Here is a 17,826-nt window from a genome sequence, read left to right as displayed (position 1 = left end):
GGCAGTTGTGGCACAATGGGGCCAGACAAGGCTCACTGGCCAACAGGTCAAGTTTCAGTTTTCAAATGAAAGTGCTGACAAACTTTGTTCAATCCATTGAGCCGCGGGTTGCCCATCTGAAAAAATGAAACATTTTTGCTAAAAAACCCGGTTCCTACCTTCCCCTTTCCAGGCATTAGCAGCCTTGCCTGACCCTGTACGCTGTGGGCTAAACGAAACCTCAGGCGCTGCGGTTGTGACCCGGGGACTGCGCCTTTAGCAATGGGGGTGGACGCCGGAGCCAGACAGCGTGTGGCAGCTGCCCGCAGCACCGGACGCTCCTCGGCCGCGCTCCTGGGCCTTAGGGCAGCCCCGGGGCCGGACCCCTGTCCCGGGGCCGGACCCCTGTCCCGGGGCCGGACCCCTGTCCCGGGGCCGGACCGCTCTCCGTGTGACGGGCGGAGCGCTGGGGGCCGGGCGGTGACGCGGCGGGGCGGGAGGGGCGGTGCGGTGCGGGCCGGGAGGAGCGGGGCGGGCAGGGAGCGCCGGCAGCGGCTGGGCGGAGCGGAGCGGAGCGGAGCGGGGCCGGCACGGCCGCCATGCGCCGCTGAGGGCGCTGGCCGGGCCTGCCATGGGGGCGCCGCCGTCCAACGGCAGCCTCGGCCTCACCGCCGGCACCCCGCGGCCCGGCGGGGCGCCGGGGCCCGGGGACCGCGGCTGCGAGAACGGCGCCCTCATGGACAAATTCGGCATCTTCCTGCAGGGGCTCCTGGGCGTCGTGGCCTTCAGCACCCTCATGCGTGAGTGGCGGGGCCGCGGCCTCCGGCCTGGCGGGGAGCGGGCGGGGCGGCCCCGGGACGGGTCGGGCTCGGTAGCGGCGCCGCCGCCGCGCCGGGCCGAGGCCGTCCCGGGAAGGACCGGGCTGTCCCGGGCTCCCGGCCGGGCAGGGCTCGGAAGGGCCGCGGCGGCCTCGGGGGGCGCAGCCGCCGGCGCCGCTTTGTGGGTGCCGGGTGAGCTGGAGCGGGGCCGTGCGGGGAGGCCTCAGAGGCGCTGGCACAAGTCCTTTCGTTTTCTTAAACTTGCCTTCCTAATGCTCGTACCCGTGCTGATAGAATTGTGTGTGTGTATGTGTGTGTGTGTGTGTGTGTGTGTGTTCTGCTTGGAATACTTCCAGCAGGAGGAGGTGGTGTGTGCTGAGCCGCTCGGGTTTGGGATGTACAGAAGTCACGGGTTTGGCTGATCAGTTTTACTGCAGGTGCACCTTGTCATGTCACCAGCAGCAAAGTCACACTTGTTCCAGTTGTGCCTCGCTTCCCTGGAGGGCCGTACCTGGAGCTGGAGCAGCCCGAGAGCTGTGTGGCTCCTTCCACCACAGTCAAAGAGCAGTGTAAAGGCAAGGACGGTCTGTGGCTCCAGTCCTGTGGTGAGGGAGTCACAACAACGTGAAACAATTCTGGTGCATTTGTCTCTATCCCATGGTCTAGTTAGTATCCTTGGGGTGCAGGAGTGGAAAAGAAACCCAGTTCCATTACTCAGCTGACTGTGACCTTGCTGGTAGCAAAAAGTGGGAGAGGAACTAGAGAACATCAAGGACATGTTTTATAGCTGTATCTAAAGAGGAAGATCCTGTTTACATTGGAATTGCATTGATGCCTTTTCATCCTGCTGTCATACTATTATGGTTAACTCAGACATTTGCTAGCACGTTATATTTACATGCCTTAGTGTCTCAGTCACTATTAACAATTATATTGCTCTTCTAGAAACTATGTGTGTAGCTGTCGTCCTGTGGCTGAAGGGCAGCAGTAATCAGCAGTGTAGCATTTGGTCAGTGACAGGAGCCTCATAATTAGAAGTTTTAGCAGTTTCCAAACAGAAGTGCCTCTGTGTAAGGAGGTGATGGGTACATAGTGTTGGTTTTAGATTTAAGGGATACAGATAGGTAATTCCTTTGGATTGGGCATCAAAAGATTAAGAACTACAGATGTTAGTTGTCAGGGTGTTATCTTTTTCTCTGGAAATGGTATCTTTATGCATATTATAGTAATAATGGACTAAGTGAAGGCAAGAAAAAGTGAATATAAAAAGTAAGGACTAGAAAAATGAAAATCTTCTGTTGACTTTCTAACTTGATTAAGTACTGTTAAACCATGAACTGTGAGGAGTTTCTTGATACAGTTGTGGCAGAAGGGAGTGGAAGGAAGGCAGCCAGTCCTTTCTGTGGACTGGTGAGAAAAGGAGTTTATGTCCAAAGCAGACTAGAGCAAAAACATAGCAACTTACCACTCTTAAAAGCACATATATTGAAAAACAGAGGATAGGTTTGTTTGTCCCAGCTTTGCCAGCCACATTCTCTCCCATCTCTCTCCAGAGTATTTTGTGCCTCTCCCAGAGGAGGAGGAGAAGCTGGGCCTGTTACACTGGTACAAGAGCAGCTCTCTCTCTCTGTTAGATGCTGTTTTGTGCAAAAATCCTGTTTGTCTGTTTGCTTTGCTGAATGTTTCTATCCACTGGCATCATGAAGTCACCCCAGGACACCTTTTTATGTCATATGCAAAACACCTTATGTGTTGTTCCAAACCCTTTAAAGTTTCCTCAACAAATGGGGCTTTTTGCGACAGATAAGATGTGACAGAAAAGCAGGAACTTGTGGCTGAGAACAGAGGGAGAGATGACCTCAGCAAACATCTGGGCACCTACACATCTGTTCCTGTCCCCAGGCTGCTGGGGCAGGAGGGATGACACAGCTGCTGGAGCTGCATCACAGAACTGGTTACATTTTAGCTGGAGTAGCTCTGGTCCTAGAGCTGTCTGGTACAAGAGAGGCACTGAGGGAGTGCAGGAGTGAGACACTGAGGCACTGACAAGTGGCTGTTTGCAGGAGCTGTGTGAGATTTGTGACTGCAGTCAGGCCCCTTTGGAACAGCAGTAATTCTCTGTGTGCAGCTGTATCATTTCTCCAGCTCTTGTCTTACTCAGGACTGTCTGGTATTTAAATTTAATAAAGAGGAAGTCACTTGTCTTTCACTAGTTGTTTTTTTTTTAAAGGAAACACTAGAAGGAGATGTTCTAATACTTCAGTTGTGATTAATGGCAGTGAACCCTCTGTAGTAAAAGAAATTAAAGTAATGGCACCAGAGATACATTGCACAATTGCTCTTTATGCACAGAAACTGTCTTTCTTTGAAAAATACTCCATTTGACATGTAAAGAATGGGAAATTTTGGTAAGTGGCTTAATCAAAGGCTGACCCAGACACGCCCCTTTTCTAGACAAATTTTACCATGCTTACATTCAGTGGAAAAAAGAAAATATTTTTAGACGTAAGCTGTAAGAGAAGAAGGACCTTTTCTGTGCCTCACTGCTGGATGTTCATCTACAAAGAACTGAAGGCCTGTTCTGAAAGCAAAGTTATTTAAGATCTGACACTCCAGTGTGCCACCTGTTTGTTCATGTCCCTGTTCAGATGCTGTAAAGCTGTGCTGTCAGCTGACCTTCCAGTGACATCATTCAAACTTCCTATTTGAAGGGCTAAAATGTGTCAAGTATCAGGTTTTTAGTTTGTGGGAGATGTGCTGGCTCTCCGCCAGGGCGAGTATGGGATCTGCCCTGCTGTGTCTGTCCTCTGATACTGATAGGAAAGGCTTTTACCCCAGGCACATCATCAGCCTACCTTGTGTTCACCCTCACTGCTGAATGGGCACAACCAAGAACTGACAGGAATGGTGCATTTCACGCTTTGAGCCCACAAAATGTTTATTTGAAATGAATTCCTAGGTTTCCTTTTCTTTGTAGCTCTTGAGTCCCTGCTCTGACACAGGAAATGAGGATCAGTTTCACTTACTCACCCCACCTTAGCATTTAAAATGAATTACTTCCTTCTAGGTTTTTCCAGATTCAGATACGACCTGTCACAACCCCCTAACCTTTTTCTTGTGGAAGGTGCTTTAGCTAGTGATCATCTATGCTGAGTTTATATGGGAGTTTCCCTATCTCCCCTAAGAAGAGTAGAAGTTTGCATGTGGTTTTTACTGTTGTCAATTAAGGCCTCACAAATCCATTCCTTAGTCTCTCTGATTCCAAATTGTACCCTGCTGTTCTTGATGTGAAACACGTGCAGGCCTTTTCTGATTTCTGAATCAGTAGTGAATTTACTTAATATCGGAGCCCACCTATGTTGTGTTTAATTACTGTGAATGAATTTTACTGCTCAGCTGTGAGATGTGTGAAACAGTTTCACCCAGATGCTAGAGAAGTTCCAGTACAGGAAAAGCTGAACTGAACTTGGTTGAGAACTTCTGTTGGGTCTCTCCTGACCACAGGCTCTCACTCCCTATCCAAGGGTACTGACTGATGAAAAAACACCTCATTTTGGCAAGTCTGCTTGGACTGGCAGCCCTCTTGGACTCTGGTCACTAACTCTCAAGCCTGTTAGCCTGATGGTTTTAAATGTATTGCTTGGTTTTGTTCTTGTCCCTCCTGCCTTACGTTTGGATTTGTTTTCCACCTTGGTTTATTTAAGCCAAGACACTTCATAAGAGGAAGTCTTAATGAGTTTCCTTTGATGGAAGAAATGCATGTTTATGCTACAGGTCACAGGTCTAAGCCGAAGATAATATTTTTTTTAAAGTTTGCTGCCATCATATTTGTATCTTATTTCATAGGATCTTGATTTAAAATTATGGCTTTGCTCCTTAGGTGTTTGAAGTTCCTTGGTGCAATATTGGTGTTTATTTCCTGATGCCACAAAGGAGGTTTTAAATACTTTAGTGTGATACTGTATGTTCTGTCTGTAATTACAAACACCTGAGCATTCTGTGGCTGGGCTTTCATTGGTAGTAAATGATAAGAGCGGGGTGTTGGCATGGTATTCCCACACATGTATGACGTTAGGTGTAGGTATAAATAACTCACATTTTTATTACCCAAACCTGGGAAAGGCAAAGGGGAAAATCCACTGCCCATCCCCTTACCAACAAACTGTTTAAAGTAGTTTATTTACTGAGTTTGTCAGAAGATTGGTACCTTATCTGATGTGGCAGTGTTTGTTTTGGGCTACTTAGGAATGGCTGAGAAATCAGATGTGAGTTGTATTGATGAATTATGAAATAGAGGAGTTAGTTGGTTCTCTGCAGGTAGAAGGTTTGTGTCTGTCTGTGGGGAAAATATTTATATTTTCCAGCATATTTATATGCTGGAGAGGAGACCAGAGTGTGGGAGTCTGTTCCTTCTTTATGGCCTTGTTACAGTTTGTGTCTGTAAGGGCTGAGAAGGGTTTACAAAAGTGGAATGATTGAGTACAGGTGCAGTGAATAATTGAGTAGGTGGGTTTGCTGTTGAGGCTCACAGATGAAACAAGAAGAAACCATTCAAATAGAAAATAATATATATATTGTAAGGTGCTCTCTTTTGCTTACATAGCTTAAAGGAAATACCTTAAAAACTACATTCTTAATGCCACTTATCTTTACAGCAAGGTTTTCCCACTTAAAAAGCTGTCCAAGGAGAAGGAAGGCTTTTTCACATTAAAAACCCCTGTATTTGTAGGTAATTTAGTAGGATTTGAAATGCCTTAGTAAAAATATGCATTTCAGAGGAATTTTTTCATATTTGTATGAAGCTAAGGGAGTAATTTTATGGAAATAATGTTCTGGGGAGAAGGAATTAAAGGTAATTCCAGTTGCCTTTAACAAAAAAGCATAAAATAAGCTATTGGATACAAAAGGTCTAAACCATATGATCTAGCTGTTTTCTGTAGCAGTTTTCTTTCTGCTTGAGCAGGCTTAGAAAATATGAAAATTTGATAGCCTGGAACATCAGCAGTGGAATACAGACCTCTGGGTAACAGCAACTAGTTTATTCTGCATGGAGTTTCCTGAGATGCTGGGCAGTGGCCTGCTAGCTTTATTTAAAAATTCATTTCTTCAAAAGATTTTATATTATTTTGACTTGCTAATACTGCACCCTTGAATGTATTTGCTCTGAGTGATGCAGTTCATGTTCACGTGTATTCCTGGGGACGCCCCAGCAGGGTCCTTTGTGTGTCTGGTGTTAAAACTTGTCTTGTACAAAAGTCAAATCACAAATTGGAGCTTTCCTAGGTATGAAAATATGAACAGCATTGTGCTTTCAAATCGCAGACACGATGCAAAGCTGTTTTTTTTCATTTTCCTAGAACTGTCAAGTGCAAGCTCCTAGTGACTTGCCAGCTAAGTGCAGAGCTGGCATTCCAATGTGTGCTTGGGAATGACTTTAAGGAGCACTCTGGGGTATCGCAGCAGCGGGGATCAATGCCTCTGCAGGTAGAAGAAGATCTGCAAGAAATGCTGCTGAACTGTGATAAAAGGCGAGGTTTGGGAGAGCATTTTTTAAAAGTATGAAGTGACAAAAGCTCCCCTGGCAGCAGCGGGAATCACGGGTGGCGGGGTCGGGGCAGGACCCTGGACAGCTCCGGGGCTGCGGACAGAGCCCTGCCCTGGTGGGGGACAGAGCCTGCCCTGGTGGGGGACAGAGCCCTGCCCTGGTGGGGGACAGAGCCCTGCCCTGGTGGGGGACAGAGCCTGCCCTGGAGGGGACAGAGCCTGCCCTGGTGGGGGACAGAGCCCTGCCCTGGTGGGGGACAGAGCCCTGCCCTGGAGGGGACAGAGCCCTGCCCTGGAGGGGGACAGAGCCTGCCCTGGAGGGGACAGAGCCCTGCCCTGGAGGGGACAGAGCCTGCCCTGGTGGGGGACAGAGCCCTGCCCTGGTGGGGACAGAGCCCTGCCCTGGAGGGGACAGAGCCCGGCCCTCGGCAGCGCTGTCGGTGCGGAGGGAGGGAGGGACGCGGTTCCCTGACCCACAGTGTGCGGTGGGTTTGGCAGTGAAGGGCTGAGGCAGCTCCCTCCCGTCTGGCTGCGGGCCAGGGAGGAAACAGGATGGGGTGATGGTAATAGAAATGTGCTGTTCTCTGCCTCCTTCGGGCCCATTCCACGGCAATTAGTGACGATTGGTATCGCAGTGCACTGCAGTAGCTGTTGTGTAGGTTAAGTGTCTGCTTGTAGCTGCAGGACTTGGAAAAGCCCTGTGAGGTCACTTTGGTCATGGCCAAGTAAATTGTGTCTTACAATGATCCAGTGTTTCCTTATCCCCAGATGGTGAAGTATCGCTTGCAGCCATGTAGCATTGCTCTGTTTGTTTTAAATAAATCATCAGCCCTTCCACTGCCTCTGTGACATCCTGAGCCGTGTTTGAGACAAATAGGAGAGATGCACTACAAGCTGTAGCAGAAAAAAGAAATCCAGCCCTGGCTAAATTAGCAAAGTAAATTACTTTCTTTTACCATGCTAATATCGTATTACTCTTTAACATATGAAACATCTATGTGGGATAAATTCTGTCCATCGTGAACTTTTCAGAAAACGGCAAATCTTGCTGACAAATTTCGTGCTGTACAAAAGCATGTAATAATAGAGTTGGGAACTGCTCAGCTGATCATCTTTAAGTGAAGGAAATAACCTGGTATTTTATTAAGTGCTTACAAGATGCCAAATTCTTAGCTTCCATAGGTTGTAAATAGCACTTTATTGGTCCCCATGTTCTGATCATGTCAGGTTATTAATATTTTAGTGCCACTAACTATCCTTGAAACACCATGCCAGTAAAAGTTAAGACAAGGAAAATAAGGCACCAATTTAGACAAATAATCTGCAATCTCTAAGTCTCTTTTCATGAGGTCTGATGCCCTACTTTGCCTTGCTGGCTCAGAAAGTGTTACATTTTTCTTATTACTCAGCTGATTGCTGGATGTAGTTGTAGGCCCCTTAATAAGATTGTTCTAAGTATAATTGCACATGTCATTCACATTATGAAATGTTTAAGAAAAAGGATAAGTTATGTTGACATTTGTAAACTATTAAAATGATAAATTATCCAGGAAGTCTGAAGCTGTGTTTAATTAGAATGAACTTCTGGACTGTTAGCTAGGCTGGTGTTTAACTCTAAAGTGCATAGTGAATGTCTTCTTGACTGTTGTTTTATAATTAAATCTTTAAGGAGCTGATTTGTACAGACACACAGGGTGCAGTTTTCCATTCTGTGGTGATATTAATTTCATGATTAATGAAGTTTGTATTCTTAAAGTGGTATTTAATAAAGTCTTATCTGTGTGGATTTTGTTATTGAAGTGAAAAATCAGGTCTGCTTTCTCATGCCTGCTGGTAGGAAATGCTTTGCATTCTCAAATATTTCTGGATCTCAGCAAAATTTATTCCCTGTGAAACTCAGTTTTTTAAATCTCTGGCAGACTGAATACAAGCTCAGAGCTTGCATGAGTCTGCCTTTGCAAGGTGGGGTGGTGTGGGCATAAGGCTTTAGGGTTTAGTGAGGAATAACTAAACCTATTCACAGTGATGGTCATGATCCTGAAGACCTGTTTTTCTGCCACGTACCCTGAATCACACATTTTATATGTATTTGTTGTCATAACCTCCTACATATGTTGTCATATGCAAGGAAGGTTGAGAATGAAAATGAGTTAAAATGGATTTACAGTTCAAATTCCTCATAGCTCACTGTTCAAGGTTCAGATGCATAGTTCAGATGTGAGTTAGTTTACAGACATGCAGAGCTACAGCAGGGCAAAGTCGTGTCAAGGAAGTTACTAAACTTGTTTTTTTCTGGGTTTTTTCCTCTAAATGTTGCACCTCTTTTTTTTTAATAATAAACATAGTCTGTGCAGCCATAGACCAGCTCTAGCTCTCACACTTCCATACATTTTGATATGGTTTGGGTCATTTTGGCTGACATCTCATTTTTGGCTACCCCACTTTCTAACACCAAGCATTCCTCCTTGTTGGAACCCTGAAGCCTGGGAGTTTTGAACTTTCTGTGCTCTCTGGCTCTGACCCCCAAAACAGCACTGTTTTTGTCTTGAGGTCTTGGAGAAGGCTTCCAAAATTGAGTGATGGAGTTAGAATCATGGGTGTGTAGTTTGAATAGAAGTGTGTCATATCACATGGTGAAGGGATTGGAATTTGGGGTTTTAGAATATAGTAATAGGTATGGGACAAGATGGAGGTTCTGGGGCATTGACTTCTTCCTTCTCGTTCCTTCTTCTTCTTAGTTTTAGGTGGTATTTTTATGATTGGATAGAAAGTACTGCACTGTGGGTCGCAGGTGTCTAATCATTTGGGTCAAAAGTATAAATAGTATAAATGTTAGTTTTTAATTGGACAGTTAGGCCTTAAAAGACCTTGTAACAAGTAAAATACAGCTCCATTTTTTTCATTTTTAGCTTGTTAGCTGGAAATGCTGTAGCACTCACTGTACTATAAGTAAAAATTAATAAACTACTAAGTCCAAACACAAAACTCGGCCTCTCATGCTTCAACCCCAACTCTAACTAAAAGCAAAAAACGCCCAAAAAACCACTAATACCTCCTCCCACGGTCATGCCACAGTTCCTTGTTTTGTCTGGTGGTGGGACAGTAACAGGCTTGGGAGCAGCTGGGCTGGGTGTGGCAGAGTGCTCAGGTTGTGAAGATTTGTGACAAGGAGTTTATTTGGGTGCTGCTTCTGTTTGAGAGGTTTCTCCATTGCTCCACTGACATTGTGAAAGGGATGAGCCAATGGAAGTAACTACAAATAAGGTTCACTACAGCAGTCTTGGACAGACTAGCCAGTCCCCTTGAGTAAGTTCTTTACTTACAGAAACAACCTTTGCTTGCTCTTTCTTGTTTCACTATGGTTTTTTTTTCTGTTTCTCATAAATACAGGATTTTTCCATGGAACAAAGATTACTTTTTAATTACAAGCAGCTATTTACAACTACCAGCATATATCCTCTGTCTCTAATAATTTTGAAAGATACCACGCTCTAAAATTTATTTAGTTTTTAGATTAATTGCTTCTACTTCTTTCCTGGTACTGGAGAAGCTGCTATTCAATATCTTCCAGCACACCTTCCTTGCTTTGAGGCAGGTGGTGTGACTAACAGCCTGTGCTATTTTATATACACAGGACTTAAATGCATTCTTTGGAAGGCAATTGTAATGTTAGAAGATTAAATAGTCTAAAGAGCTCTAAAATTTTGGGGGGTGGGGGGGAACCCCACCCTCCTCAATCTAATCTTACAACCTTGAGTTGCTTGTGGCAGTATGTTTTCAGTGTTGGCATTAGGTTTTGGTGTTAAGGAGTAAGAAGCCTTTTGCAGGTGGCAATTGTTACATGATTTCATCCTGATTTCATAAATTTAATTTATGAAGTGTATACCTAGTTGTTAGATACATTATATCAAAGAAGTCTGCATAATTGGACTCTTACTGTACTTTCATGGTACTTGATCATGTGCAAAGAGAATCTAGGAAAGTAGGCTGTGTATCTTTTGTTCTTTTTAAAACACTTGGTGGTGTATGAAATGTCTGCCTTGCAATTCAATGCTCTGATAGTTCCAGCCTGGAAAGACTGAATCTCTTTAGAATTTAAATGGCCTCTGAACATGCAGTTTACATCTACCTTTGGCCTCCTTGATTTAACATATTTGCAGTTTTATTATTTTTTACAAAGTTTTTAGTTTTCCTTTTACATCCTTTTTTGTATCTGAACTTACACTTCAGGTTTGCTTTCTGCTTTTAAAACTGCTACGGTTTCTGCCTTGCTGAGTATTTTAATGAATGGTGATTGAGTTTGGAGCTGTGCTTTGGCAATTCTGCCCATTCCCAAGAGCTGATTTAAAACAAGCAGCTTGAATGACTTAAAGTTCATTGATATCTGTTGTCATACTAATAACGTTCAGAAAGCCTCATGTATTATTGAGTGATCTTGTGCATGCTGTATGTGAAAATGGTGTTGTGAATCGTAAATTGCTGCTTAGTGCACATTAATATGGATTGATTCTATTTGTTTTGTACTAAATAATTCATGTTTCTCAAATGGTTCTGATTTCTAACAGAGAAAAAAAATCCACTGGAACACAGCAGACTGTATTTTTCAGTCTTCACTGGGTGCTTTTGTAGCATGACAGGTGTTTTTCTAGAAACCTTGCTTTTTCATTTGGTAGTTGTTTAATGATACCTGGTTCAGAGTATAAAAGTATTTGCAGAAGAGATTTGTATCAACTTTCTAAAGCCAATCTCACAGGCATTTTCACTGGAAGCTTAATTTTGCTTTGCTTTAGCTATCATACCTGTTGAAGAAACAGAATAGCAAATACATCTGTCTCTGAAAGTGCTGGGAAACTGATTTATGATGACTTTCAAGCAGAGCACACCTTGACCTAACAGTGCTGTGTATGCTAAATGCAAAGGTAACAAATACCTGTCTCTTAAGACTGAATCGTGGCTTTTATCTTTATTATTTGGATAAATATTTCCTAAGCTTCTTGTGCTATTTACCTTGAAGCAGTTACTTGCAGCCCTTTATTTTTAGTATTGCCATGGCCTTTGGGAGCTCAGGGCTGGATGCTTCTGTTTGCAGGGTGTGTTGTAGATGCATTTTATGACTTCTAAAGTGCTCCTCTCTGGGGAGACAGCAAATAGGTTAGTAATCAAAAGTGAGGAGTTGTGTGCAATTCTCTCTCTGCTAAGATTGTTTAGCTGTTTTACAAGTAAGCTTTACCTTTAAAGAAAAAACAAAAAGGAAAAAAGGGAACAAAGCTCCATGACAATGGCTATTGATGTGGTGTGTCTGGGCTGCTGGCTCTGCTAAGATTTGTTTGTTTCCTTTATTGACAGCCGAGTTAATGCCTCTGTCAGAGCCACAGTGTCATGTGCTACCAGGATAAGTCTTGCTGAAATTGTCTTAGGCTGAGTTGTATGCAGGTAATATGATTTATTTGTGTCTCCCACAGCCAATCTATTCAAGCTAAGGGTTTAGGAAAGTTTTTAGGAGCTTGAAGTACGTACATGTTAGGAATAAAAAACTCGCCAGCCTCATGTAATGCATTTGGCTTCCTTTCCTGAGGCAGCAGAATCATCTGATTTATTCCAAAGCTCAGACAGCAGTATTTAGGGTTCTTTTCCTGATAATGATTTGTCCTCTCCTCCCCTGCACTGTGAAGGGGAGCTTTACTTTGTGATAGCCATTCCCTGCAGAATGACTATAAAGTTTTAGCTCTCACTAAACCTTTAAAGGGACAAAATTTACAGGTAGGTTTTTAGCTGGCTGTGAAAGCAGGTAGGAAGTAAATGCTTTTACACAGGTAGCTTTCAGTTACTGTATTTCACCAGCATTTATCCAGCAAACACTTTTGCCCGTTTGATAAATAATGTGAAATCCAGTGCTGACATCTTGTTTTTCAGTCAGGTCATCTGTGTTGAGACAAAGGAGCCCAGGTCATGAGATAGCTGGGCTTGATGGATGCTTGGCACTGGTGTGTTTAACTTTGCAGTGAAACAGAGCCCCTTGTTCTCTGCTCTGACAGAAGTGCCAGTCAGGCCACAAAGGTTTTGCTGCCTTAACCACAACATTATCATCACTGTGGCCAGTGGAACAGAGACTGGGATAAGATCTGTGGTTTGCAGGTACCTCGTGGCTGTGCAGACTCTGCATCTTTAGTGTGATGTGTCCCTGAATAACCAACTGGCTGGGTCGTTAAACTTTATTGTGTCCAGCTTTCTATAAAGTTTCTCCCTGGGTGACCTTCTTTAATGGACCAATTCTTAATTACACTACAGATTCATTAAGGCCAAGGGTACAGTGGAATTTAAAAAGGGGTTGTGTACTTGCATGGCTAATACTGTTTTCTCTCTTACAGAGGTTTTAAAAACCCCTTTTGCTGGGCAGCAAAGTTGGGAGCTCATCCACTTCATAGTGTGTCAGTCTAATACTGACTAGAACAAAATTTTCCTTTGTGTGAGTTATTCCATAATTTCTTGCATCATGAAGAAACCATGGTTCCTGTGTTTCTCCAGTGCAGCAATATCACTGAAAAGCAGTTCTAGTCCAATATAATTTCTGCTTTAGTATCATGGATGTCTCAAGTGTGGAGAAGTCTGGGTCTTTAAGCAAAAATACGATGTAGAATTCTGGGGCCCTTATGCAGGTAAATAAGCAGCAGTCTTTCAGGGTGTCCTGCATTTGAGCACGTAGCTAACGGGACATAGGAACAGAAGGAAGAATTTGCAGTAGGGCAAAATTTGAATTGCCAAGGGCATAGTGCATTTTGGGGCTGGAGAAATGAGTAGCACACAGAAAACACTGGCTCTTTTGGTGGCTTTTTGCAATCTCATTTATTACCTCTTTTAAAACATATGCACAGAGAATTCCTTTAATTTTTTAAACTGAGTATGGGGAGATGCCCTGCTAATAAGTGTCACAAAAGCTTTTGGCAATTTCGTGATGTATAGTTTACACACCGATATATCTTTTATAAGGCATCCTTGTAGCCAGTTCTCATTGGACATGTTGTTTCTTGCACAGTGAATTTTAAAAAGAAAAATTCTATTTTGGGGAAATCTTTTATGTAATTTCATGTAATTACTTATTCTCACTGTGCTGCTACCGAGAAAATAATGGGAAAGGGACAAAGTGAAATGGCAAGGCCAGCCTCTTAAAGGCTTTGCTTTAACAGTAAAGGGAGGTAAGTTCAAATTAATGATAAAGATCACAAATAACATGTAAATTCACTGATAGTTGTTATTCCGTAGTCATGTCAATTTTCAGGATTTATTATCATGCATGTGCTTGTTCAGAACAGACATGGTTCCCACTGTTGTGGGAAAAGTGTTGATACTAACAAGTGGAACAGTGTTTTTCAAAGTCGTCTGTGGTGGTTTCAGTTCAACTGGGCAGAAACTCCCATTTCTTGTAGTGGTTTTAGTTTGCCAATTTGAGATTTCCAAACCAGTGCACCAATTTATGTGGTAGGTTTACTGCTGGCCAAATTGCCAGTGCACCCTCTAGAATTATTGAATCATTTCCAGCTGTGAGATAGAATTAGGAGGAAGGCCAAACAGGCCCAAACTTTGAAGGGTATAAAGAAGAACCTTATTAACAGAAACAAAAAGAAAAAATTGTAAGAATCATGATAAAACCTTCAAAACACTTTCTCCTCCCCCCAGACCCTCTTTTCTTTCACACTGACAAGGTACAGAAACAAACCAGTTTACCACCTCTAAAATAGTCTTTCTCCAGTTTGCTTAGGGAGAGGAGTCTCTCTCAGTCTATGGAGACTTCTCTACAAGAAAACAGTTCTCTCGTGGCTTTTAATTTTCACAAATAGCTGCACAGAAATCTGCTATCATGAAGCCCCTCCCATTTTTTCAGCCTTCCCCCAGCTGAACTCGTGGGCCCTGTTAAGTTATGGGTGTCAGGTGTAAAGGAAGCTACCAGGGTCCTTACAGGGAATTATTTTCTGTAACTGGTCCCTTTCCTACCTTACCAAAAAAAAATAAATTAATACAAACCACCACATCTTCCTGAATAGAATTTTAAAAAACAAATTAAAATCTGGCCTGCATACGTAGTTGAGTTTACAAGTTTTTTACAGGGTTGGAAATTGTAGGTCCAAATTTGTGAGGCATATGGTCTGATAACCAAATGTTCTGAAAATAGTGCCATTCTCTGAGAGCGGCCATCTGAAAATCTGCATCTGATTGTGAGCTTGGGTGCTACTGCTTGGTGTAACTTCAGCTGTTACTCCACACACTGTGAGCATCAAACAGTCTTGTACAGGAAGCTTGTAATACTTGTCAGGAATGCTGGAAATTGTGTGAATCAATACCAAAGTAGCCTGCAGATCCCAGCAGTCTTGCACTGTGAGGGCTGTGTTGGAGGATCTGTCTGGTTGCAAACACCTTATTTGGGAAGCTCACACTGCAGCAGATTTCTCAGTGTGACATTCTGTCCCTCCACATATGTGTGTGTGTGATTTTTCAGTTAGCCATAATTTAGTCCTTTGATAATTGGTTCAAATCCTGGAACTTCTTAAGTGTCAGAGCACAGAAAAAATGAGTTCTAGACTTACTCACCAATTTTTCTTGGAAGGACTCCAAATGTCACCTGCTCCCACCTCCTGCTCAGAGCAGGGCCGGCCCACGTCCCCTTGCTTTGAGCATTGTCCAGGGTAATTTTCAAGGTCTGTCAGACTGCAGTCATTGTGTGTTCTTTGGGCAACTTGTTGCAGAATTTAATTGCTCTCCCTGGAAATTTTTACTTCTTTCACCCTGGAATTTCCCTGGCTCCAACTTGTGGCTGTTTCCTGTGGCCCGTGCACTTGTGAGAAGGATCCAATTCTGCCCCAGCTAAAACTGCTCACACACATGAGGAAATGTGAATGTGGTGTGCAAACGTGATCCTCACCAGCCTTTCCTCCTTTTCTCTTTGGCCAGCTCAGCTGTCCCTTTGCTGAGCTCTGCTGGCAGAAATATGTGGGGGGTTTATTAAATAAAACATTTAGTCACAAACATGCTTTGTCTGTGACCCATCTTTGAAAGAGTTTTGAGAAGCACTGGAAACACAGGTGAAATTCCTAGCTCTCTCCTCAGAAGAGCAGTATTGTCATAGTGTAGTTGCAGAGGACACTGAAGATGTTGATCTTACTTTTTTTAAAAAAAATTTCAAATTAATGAGCTGGAGAAATCTTTGATCTTTACTGGGGTCAGAAAGATTCTTATTGAGAACTGATAGAACCTGCATATAAGATGCAGTAGTGCATGGATATGTAGAAACACTTCAAAGGTGAGATGAGCCAGGTTTGTGCTGCTACAAGAGCAACCATCCAGAAATTTGGAGTTCTTGGATCTGTATTGAAGTTACTTCCATCAGCAAAATAGTTCCCATGGGACTTCTTGAGGAGATGCAGGAGACAGAGAGAGGCTGGATTTCAAGTGTTGCTTTACATATCGACAACTTGGAGATATTTTATCTCATTTCTTGTCTCCATTCTGGCCTTTAGTCTTCCCTATGAATCTTCTGAAATTCTGATTGCAAAACTCCCACATTAAAGTACACGTTAGAAACCCTTCCACAGTACTCTGGCATTAATTATTCCTAGAATTTCAATGAAGTGGGAAGACAATTCAATGATCTTGAATTTTGCATTAGCAATACTGTGTCTTACATGCTTATCTATTATGTGTCCGTCTGGCAGCTCGCACGCTTGTTGGCAGAAGTACTTTTATTTCCTTTCCTGAAAAATTCTGGCACCGGATGTATAAACAAGCAAGCGCTTCTTTCTCCATTTATAATTCAGCAGGAAGTTGTGCACGTTATTAGTTAATGAATATTACCTCTGGTGGATGGATGGTTGCTGGTGCTGGCTGCTGGTGCAGCGCCGCGTCCCCGCAGCCAGGAGCCGGCACACCGAGATCCATCTGTCAGCTGACACCAGCCCTGCTTTGTGCTGAGACTGCCAAGAGAAACTGGGACTGGCAGCAGCAATCCTCACTTCTTTTGGGGGAGGGCGAGGGGAAAAATTACTTTCCCCTCCCCAGTTTGCTAGGTTCTCAGAAAGTGCCAGTGAAGATTCTGTAAAAGGCGTGCTGGCTTTTGGTTCCAAAATGAATGTATTAGTAGCGAGCGTGCCGAGGACCCTGATCTGAGCAGTGTGGTTGTCTACAGCCTGTTGGATTTTTGCTCAGTTTAGTTACTGGGAAAGCTCAAATTCTGCATCGGGGGTGTGTTGGGAAGTACCTGGCAATATCTGCATCTGTCAGAAACCAGCTGATGCTCACAGACACTGCTGCAGGGAGCTGGGCTGGGCAAACAGCACTTTCATATGGACCTGCTGGGCTTTCAAGTGTACAGGTACATGTTCATTAGGTTGCACCTCCTAAAGATTTTACTCATTTAATTTGGGGGTGTACATTTTTGTGGTTTGATTAGCCAGTCAGTACATTCCCAAAAGACAACTACAGAGGCTTTCCAAGCTTGCTGTCCTGTTTAATGTTAACTCAAATGAAATGCGTTTCTAGAACTGGCCAGAGAAACACAAACCTTATCGAGGCTGTTTCCCAGTACAGATAAAATTTGAAATGCTATTAGTGGAATTGCTTTTGAATATCCAAAATGATTTTTTTTGTGATTTTTTTAAAAGAAATTAATGAATTCAGGGGCATTACACAACTTCATAGCAATAACAGACAAAAGCCTAAGCTTGGAATTCACCCCTGCTCAAAGCATGCACACTGTAGCATTTTAATGCCATTTTGTCTGCAGAAAAGCATCTTGCACTAACTCCACAGTAAGTTGAAACTTCTGTTTCTTGCATTTGTTTTGTGATGCTTTGTGGCTTCCTGTTGTTACACGAAAGTGCCACTAATTAAAGTAATCCATAGTGTGACTGGGGAGGACTTGTCATAAATAACAAACTGGTTTACTTGGCTGAGTGTTGCTCCTTTTTAACAGAAGTTTTATATTTATGTCATGCTGTTCACAGGGAAAACTGCTGGCAAATGTTGCTATTACAACTTTATCTTTGGTGTAAATGTGCAGACTTTTCATCTTGTCACTTTTTAGTTTCTCATGGGGGTGAATCAATGTCAGAAGCAGTGACAGACAGTGAGATGGCAGGTTGGCAGCTTGGTGTTCCATGAATGTGCTGCCCCTCCACCTTGGAAGTGATTTATTTAATTGTTTTATGAGGACAGTTGACTTTGGGGGAAATTGCCTTACTTGTGAAAAAGTTATGGCTGGTTCAGAAACCAGAATGTGGTTTAAAGGCTTGTCATATGGACAAGTATGATGTACACAGAGCATCCTGTGTTAAACTGAAATTCATTACTAATAACTGGAGAAGCAGGTTAAAATACCTGTTGATATTTTGCCTGACTATACCTGCTACTGTTTGTGCCTCTTGAATTGGAATCTCTGCAATTTGAAGGGGTGGAAGGGAATAAAGGCTTACATTTTTTTTTTTTTTTTTTTAAAAGA

General features: G+C 43.3%; 1 protein-coding gene across 1 annotated transcript in view; it reads left to right on the top strand.

The window, feature by feature from the left end:
• Nucleotides 1–610: 610 nt before the first annotated feature.
• Nucleotides 611–17,826, top strand: part of STIMATE (STIM activating enhancer) — a 35,703-nt gene continuing 18,487 nt past the window's right edge. The window contains exon 1 of the mRNA XM_062500689.1: nt 611–779. Within this exon, the coding sequence (XP_062356673.1) occupies nt 611–779 (169 nt within the window). The remainder of the gene's footprint in view (nt 780–17,826) is intronic.

Source organism: Cinclus cinclus, chromosome 12 (assembly GCF_963662255.1).
Source record: "Cinclus cinclus chromosome 12, bCinCin1.1, whole genome shotgun sequence".
In the NCBI taxonomy this organism is placed as follows: Eukaryota; Metazoa; Chordata; class Aves; order Passeriformes; family Cinclidae; genus Cinclus; species Cinclus cinclus.
The sequence above is the reverse complement of the archived record's forward strand: the minus strand, read 5'-3'. Positions and strand labels throughout refer to the sequence as shown.